The 7,974-nt window shown below is 44.0% G+C and overlaps 1 protein-coding gene across 1 annotated transcript; it reads left to right on the top strand.

Annotated features, from left to right (window-relative positions):
• Nucleotides 1-1,090: 1,090 nt before the first annotated feature.
• LOC139120218 (zinc finger protein 70-like) lies at nucleotides 1,091-6,044 on the top strand. The gene is made up of 2 exons (XM_070684422.1): nucleotides 1,091-2,191; nucleotides 4,816-6,044. The coding sequence occupies exons 1-2, from the start codon at nucleotides 1,534-1,536 to the stop codon at nucleotides 5,136-5,138; spliced, it is 981 nt and encodes a 326-aa protein (XP_070540523.1). The 5' UTR covers nucleotides 1,091-1,533; the 3' UTR covers nucleotides 5,139-6,044.
• The last annotated feature ends 1,930 nt before the right edge of the window (nucleotides 6,045-7,974 follow it).

Here is a 7,974-nt window from a genome sequence, read left to right as displayed (position 1 = left end):
GTTGTTGTCCTTTGCGTCGCACAGAACGCTTAAAATTGCTTGAAATCAAGTCTGACCCAAGATAACAGACAAACAACCCTGTTTTCATCTCGGCCTAGACAGGCCTGTCAATTCACTTTCTCATACAATATGTCACTCTCGGGATTTTTAAAGGCGCGACCCTTTCTCTTTTGTTTATTTACGTGAATTTACTTATTTACTCAAATGTTGATCTGCAGGACTCATACGTGACGATTTCCCGTTCGTTCAACCTCGGTACATAACATGTGACTGTCGCGTCGCTCGATGATTCGCCAACTTTTAATGCGTGACACCTGCCTATTCCCTCATCGACACGACCGAATGACGCCGATATCGTCACACAAATTGAATAATGGTTGATCGTTTCTGAGAAAAGGGCCAAGTTGAAAGGTGGGCTCACTCCTGTACATGTTATTTTTCCTTCAAGGCCAAAAAAATACTGACGACTGCAGTGGTCTTGCAAGATTGCAGACAATCTTAAGCCTCGATCTAGTGTATACACAGAAGTTACTCATTTATTTGCGCGATGTTGTATATTCGGTCGATCCAAAAAGAACTCAAACTGCACAGAAGTTAGATGGGCTGTCACGCCTTCAATGTAACGCACGGTGTCTACACATATCATGCATGGAGTTACACGCTCGCATGTAAAAGAGAACGCCCGCTAATCTGGGGTTCCTTGAAGCCACAAGTGGCCTGGCGAGACACCTCAATTGCGTCATTATATTGCTGCGAGACGCGCGACCTGCTTGAAAGAAGTCTCAAACTTCACCAATTTTCTTGGGACGATAAAGATAAAGAGCGAGGTCAGAAATACAGATGGTATTACGATGTTTGCCGAGAGGTGGCGATAAAATTTGCAGGTAAACTTCGAGGGACCTCTTTTTCGATGATTAAAAGTTAGCCAGAGATAAGCAAGCATCGTCGCCCAATAAAAAAGTTGATAAACAGGCATGCGTGGCGAATTGATTGGTCTTCGTCTCCTGACGACCTAATCTTTTACCACTCCTACCCGGCGTTTCACTTCATCATCCCCTGATCCTACGCCAGATTAGCGGTTTACACCGTCACACGCCCACCAACAATCCACTGACAAACACCCTTACCCCTATTGGCCGTGCAACTATTCATCATTTCACAGGCGAGAGCCGTGGCGACGTACAACTCCGCTCCGCTCCGGCACCTGTTCGAAGTCCGCCAAAATAAGCAGCCGGTCTGGTGGTCTCTTTTTTTCCTTTTATTTCAAGCCTCTCCAGCATTTCCGAATATGCTAGGTCTTTAATTAAGGGGCTTTGCACACTTAGCTTTTGAAATTGTGATCGGTGTTTCATCGCTGGCTAGCAACACCCCATTTACAGCCCGCCAGTTTTATGAATTGACCAGAAGCCCGCAAGCTTCAAGTACCCCCAAAGTGAGCCCAACCAAGGAGGACTAGACTACCAGAAGCACAGGTGGTACATCGGTGGTAGTAGTCGATGCATGTTTGCTAGTCTTATGAAACTATAATCAATTATGGAACTCAGCAGTAACCTGTCTGCGGGTCGGATATTTAGACCGACCATCGTCTACCAGTGCCCAGATCTCCATGTAGCACAGGCGCCGTTGCCTAGAACTTTTCCTTCAACGTGCGGTATGTTCCTCTGCAGCGGCCTCCAGGCACCGCTCGAGAGCCCCTCGGCATGGTGGGCCCGGTCCCCGGAGAGTGTGTATGGCATGAGAAGCGACTACTACGATCCGCCGTCCTACATCACCTGCAATATGTGCCTGCCAAGGTTCGTCTCGGACATTTCTCTGAGTAAGGTTGAGCTATCGAGTCGAAGCAACCACCAGCACGTCGGACTGCCGCCGCCTTTCCACCACCGAGCACCGCCCGGCGGCAAGAACTTACCGCTGTTCGGCTCGGGCCTCTCGCTCGGCGCAGGCAACATGCTACCCAGCGGAGAGAACAAGTCGGACACGCTAGAAAGACTGAAAGAGTTCGTCAGTCACTCACAAAGCTCAGAACCGATATCTATAACAGAAATTGCAGCCGGTGACGCACTCGAAGAAAGCAAGCGGTGCAGAGAAGAGAAGAAATTGACCGAGAAGAAGAGACGTTTTCCCTGTCCTTTGTGTGACGTTTCCTGTTCAAATAATGGCCAACTACGTGGGCATATCAGAGTTCACACAGGTATGTTTCATTCGACACATTTTGTCAACTATATATGTTTCTAATAGGGCAGATGACGGGCGCGTTATCATTATCAATTCTTGTCTGTTGAAAACTCGGAGAAGCGTGTGAACCGACGTCCATGCTCGACCACCTGTTGATTCGCTCCAGCATTAGGCGAACATCGACGACGGTCTATCATAAGAGAAGCTGCAAACCTAAAATTACTAGGGTGCTACAATTTCCTCGATACTTACAAGTTGCCGATGAGATAAAATTGCTAGAGCGTTTAGAAGGTGTTCATCAGATCAGAGTAAGTTGTCCTTGATCTAATGGCAGAAATTGAGCAATAAAAATGTGATCGTTTGAGGAATAAAAATGTTTTTAATGTTTAGTTTTTCAGCTATGAATAAGTGTCGGGATCGGTAAAAACAGATCATTTCATGTAAGATCAGCCATATTATATAAATACAGGCATTTCACTTTTTTCACATTATTTACAAATTGAAATTTAATGCAACGCGACGCGACGCTATAAAATATGCATCACTTGTAAGACATAGAACTGCCATTGTTTAATTAAATTAAATTAAATTAAACTAAATTAAATTAAATTAAACGCTAAGTTCAATTAAAAGCTATCCCCAACACTATGCATGATTTGTGTACATTTCGCTAGATCGGTCAAGTGTTCACCTCCGCTGGTCGCGCAAATGGTGTTATGAAGGCTTCAACACTGAAAACCCGAGTTCGTGAGTCGTCGAGGATACATGGGGTAACAATGGCGACAATGCTGGGAGAGATGGGGGAAAGGTTGCCTGTTATTTTACACCTCCTTGACAATTGATTCCACAAAACAATGTTCAAGGAGGGGCCTCATGGCATGCTGTACGATTTTGCCATGTTTAAATTGTCGGCGAACGCTCTTTAGGCCAAGTGTCACTAACCGTCGTATCGATCAAATTCTCTATGTGGTTTGTGTTCTGCGTCTGTTTCGTCAAACTATGATAGGGCGAGCGCTGCAAATCTCCTCAGACAAACGGATAAATTAACTCACGATTGCACGATAGGCTGTGTATATCAGACCATTGTCTAAATGCGAGGCTTATGCCGGATCGTACGGCTGCTTCAATTCGCACGAGTGCTATACACCTTGTCTTTCAATGAGTTTTGCTTCGCTTGCCCCGCAACCGTGAAGGAACGCCCGACAGCCGGGCTCGATGTCAAGCCATGGCGGCGTTGCAACGGGTGCCGCAGCTATGCGACTGTGTCGTAATCCCAATAATATAATGGTAATATTGTAAATAGGTTTACCAACGCGCAACGACTAAGGACATTCCTCGGCTGGTATAATCAGGCCGTCAATCTCTGATGCTGGGCTGAGCTCTTTCCTCTCGTTGCTGTTTATCTTGCGCACGAGTGGCTGTTTGACCCGCCATTGCCGTACACAAAGTCTATATTTGTGGTCCGAGTTTATAAAGGCACACTCATTGAACGCAAGGCCTCCACATCAAGATTTGAAAAGCAAAGTTGTCCCCTTACCACGTCTTTTTTGTGTGTTCTTTCGGCAAACTCTATCGACTTAAGTGCTGAAAGCGCATTCGGATTTTTTTTCTGGGTTAGAGATATCGCCGACTGATTGGTGTATTCATCAATGTCCTGAACATAGACGCTCTCTAAATCCGATGGTTATGGACAACTGGAAGAGAGAACACGCCCAAAAATTGGATGCGCTTTATCTTCAATCATGGCCTCTTAGGGAACCAAGTACTACCATTCTCAGATGGAGAAACATAAAAAAGCATACTTGACTTTCCATATTCTAGTTACCTTAGAAGATGGGTGATATTTGAAAGGGCACCTGGATTGTTAAGACTGATATTGTTGTATTTTTTTTAGAAAAACGTGATGCAATGTAAGCCTGTATCTTGTATTGTAATGGTATTACTATCATCAGCACCGATTAAAACAACAATTTAGAAAATAACTTTCTTTAAATACACAATCAAGTAAACGCATCTGGAATGAACTTCAAAATTACTAGACAAGGCACCTCCCCCCCCCCCTTCCATCTATAAGTGTAACCGCTGGCATTGTACTCTAATCCCGGGCCAAATGACGTATTTCGGACTCAGTGTAAAACTTTATGTGGGTGTTTTAGGAGCCGTTTGATGTCCGTATAGCTGTTTGCTCTCGTTCGGAAGGCGATGAATGTGCTGGTGTTAGAGCAAACAAACTGTCAATGGTATGTCATCCAATAGTTACTGTTGACCCGCCGCCAGGCCCGGTCCGAAACCGCCGCTCAACCAGCCCGTTCTATGGCAACCACGCCAAGCTATGATACGCAGCAATTTGTAAAAGCCTTGGTTACGACTCGGCATGTATTAAACATCTTTGTGTAAAGTGTGTTTCCAAAACAAAACGAAGGGAACACATCGCCATTCCGCGCAAAGCTTTTTTTTTCTCTGAAAACCTCGGGTATATTATACTTTAATGTGTGTTTGCGATGTATATATGTTATGAAACTTTAATCGAAGCCGTGTTCTGCCCGGCAACGAGTTCTTTTCAACTCCGAAGCACTTTTGTCCGCCGGCGTATAAATGCCTCTTACTAATGCCTGACAGTTTTCGCTCTTCGTTCAACAGGAGAGCGACCTTTCAAGTGTGACCACCCGACCTGTGGCCGAGCTTTTGCCAGGAACGAAGAGTTGACCCGCCATCGGCGCATTCACACGGGCATGAGGCCGCACCGTTGCAGCATATGCGAGAAGAGGTTCGGACGAAAGGACCACCTGACGAAGCACATCAAGACCCACCTCAAGCCGGCCGAGAAAAAGACCTACGTCTGCAGCTTGTTCGGCTGTGGACAAAAATACAGCCGCTCCGACGCCCTGGCCAGGCATCAGTGGACTGCACATTCTATAAAGCCAAAGTCAAACTGTCGAAAGAAAGGCACTTCCCAGGGGTAGTCGATAACACAAGGACGAAATAAACTTTGGGAAAAAAACACGAAGCAATATGACAACTTTTCACAGTTCTGTCCAAGAGGAACTAAAGCGTAAAATTTTGACAACTCTCTGGGACGAGGAGATAAATGCGACTGTTTGTAAATTATCACCAATATATTATATTAACTCAGTCTGTAGCGTCCCCGTGTTTCTTTGACGCTGACAATGACGTAATGCGGGTACGTTCAATGTAAACGATAACCTTTTGGGTAGACTCTTATTCATTCAATCTCCAAGGTCAATCAAATGTGCAAAAATTCACTTTGAATTTGACTAAGTAATTGTTTTTTTCGTTTTAGAGATAATCTGATAAACTTACAGCTTTTCTTTTTGTGAGTTGCGTGCTCTTGGATTTCATGTTGTCGACGAGCGCTGCAAACATCTTTGCAGCTCTATGCGCATTGCAGTTATGAAATGCGGTTTGAACTGATTATACTGTAGGTTTAGCCTATTGGATTGTTGTACTTAATGAAAGAATAGAAAGAGCAATATGGATTCTAGAATATTTCACAATGCAAATGCTCAACACGACGGACTTTGCTTCAAAGTGGGCATCGTAGTGACTCTTTGCCCGTAAGGAGAAAAACACAGTCGTACGCCCACGCGCACGGCGGATGGACATACACAAACATTCTGCGCTTCCATACGGCCATGGACAGGAGGTACTGAGGGTCGTAGGAAGCTGATTCCAAACAGACACTCAGGTTAAAACAAGACTTTTACCCCATTTTATCATTTGTCATTTCGTAAAAATGCTGAAAATGCCTTTGAGAGTTATTCCATTTCGGCGGGGCAACTGATTAAATTTATTTCACTTTGTAACTTTATTATATGCATTTTTTGTACAAATAGATTTTTTTATAAGGATACCTCTCGTGTCAATTTATGTGTTTCAAATATGTTCCGCCGTGATTCATCAAATGATTATATTTTTCCTGTCACGACTTGCTAACTCATAGGTGGTGTATTGATTGTGGCGGATGAGCACACTACAGAGAACGGCACCAAAAGAATTTATAGAAACTTTTTAAGAGCATCGATATTTCACTGGATCGAGAATTCTACTAGTTTCTAGTTCAGTGAGATGAGAGTAGATTTCTCGGGGAAATCAATTCAAAATTTGGTTTTGATTGGACCAAGATTTGTAGTACACGGTCAAATATTCATTAGCCCGGCGATTTCCTCTCGCAAGCAATCTCATGAAAAACAAATCGGTCGGCAACACTGACAGGCAGTCTTTCGGTAGCCAGTGAGACATTTTTATCCACAGAGGATCGCATTCTTTCGGAGAGTCGCCTAAAGTACCGAGCAAAAAAGGCTTGGAATCAAAATGCCTGTGTATCTTTGCCAAAAGCGTCTCTTAAAGTGGGACAAAATCGCTTAGGCGTCCCGAAGTAAGTCTGGGATCACCATTTGCAACATGTTTAGCGCTTTACTCTTAAGTCCGCCGGAGCAACATCAACCTAGTAGAAATGAAAAAAATATTTGCAGCTCGAATGCCACTGACGTCTGCCATTGCCACACTGGTTATTGAGTATTGCGCACCTGGCACACCGTCCAATTGGATAGCTGTTTCAGAAAGGATATTCAATCGAGTGCTCGGGCGTTAGAACAATCGTTCCTTTATTCGACTCCTGTCAGCCAGAGAAGTCTGCCACCAGAATTTATGAAATTCAATACAATTTATGAGCATATGGGTGTAGCGATCTAAATACTTAAGTGCTGACCTTAGAAAAGTTTGAGTTTTAAACAACATGTGGCATTTCTCTAGCTTTTTCGAGATGGTCACTATTGTAACCAAGTATCATGAACCAAGTTACGGTATTTTAAGCCTTAATGTTTTGTATCGTTGGTAAGAACTGGTCGTACACTTGTTCTAAACATCGATGCATACACACTTTCAGAATTTCGAAGTCCGTAACCAACCACTTGTCGTTTGCTTTCAGCTCGAACAATCGTATCCAGCTGTGGGCCGATCATGCACTGCGAAAGACATGCAGTGCGGCGGTGGCCGTCGTTCTCAGTATACCTGCTGGTACATGGTTTCACTCTCCGCGCGGTTCTTCGATGTGGCTGCAGGGCTTTCCGCCCGCCCTGCGTAAAATACCGTGCGTATACGTGCGCACATCCAGTTCTCCATCTGCACCGTACGGGTCATTCATAAGACAGGTCAAAGGTCAGCATATATTTGGGTTTATGTGTCGCCTCGGCGAAAAGAAAAGATGCTTCCAGAAAATTGAAAAAGTTTTGCATTTTCGATCTGTGGGCGGAGAAGACCCTGCTAAACATGACATTTGACAGAGGTGCTTGCAACTTCAAACGTATTAAAATAAAAAACGAGGACGATTGTTGCTGAAAGAAAAGCTACTTAAATTTTCCGAAATAGCCAAAACACAGATATGTCAATAATTTTTTCTGATCACACATTTGTATTTTGAATCTAGATAGACGCTAAATCATAGTGTAGCTTAGTACTGTTTGAAGAATCTAGATATAGATGCTAACCAATTATGTAACTTGGTAGTATATCACAGTAAATTTGATACAGTAACACTCTGTCGGACTCTAGAATGGCCGCGGCATCAGTTGTAACAAATGCAAGCCTAGCGTTAAAGTTTAATCTGGGCAGGCTGAGTGAATGCTGTGAATCAGACACTCAAAGTCACTTTATTGGACTCGATAAGTCATGGCCTACAAACAGCGCGGAGCAAACTGCCATTCAACACTCCGGTCGTCGACAAGTGTCATTCTGTTCATTTGCGTCACCACGCTGCACTAGTAGTAGTTGTATTTTTTG

The sequence above is a fragment of the Ptychodera flava genome, chromosome 20 (genome assembly GCF_041260155.1).
Source record: "Ptychodera flava strain L36383 chromosome 20, AS_Pfla_20210202, whole genome shotgun sequence".
In the NCBI taxonomy this organism is placed as follows: Eukaryota; Metazoa; Hemichordata; class Enteropneusta; family Ptychoderidae; genus Ptychodera; species Ptychodera flava.
This window is presented reverse-complemented; position numbering and strand designations above follow the sequence as displayed.

What these genes read in the sequence shown, in the direction of transcription:
- LOC139120218 (XM_070684422.1), top strand. Translation starts at nt 1,534, where the DNA reads ATGGAACTCAGCAGTAACCTGTCTGCGGGTCGGATATTTAGACCGACC. An exon ending in GCATATCAGAGTTCACACAG is followed by an intron (nt 2,192 to 4,815) that starts GTATGTTTCATT and finishes TTCGTTCAACAG; the next exon opens with GAGAGCGACCTTTCAAGTGT.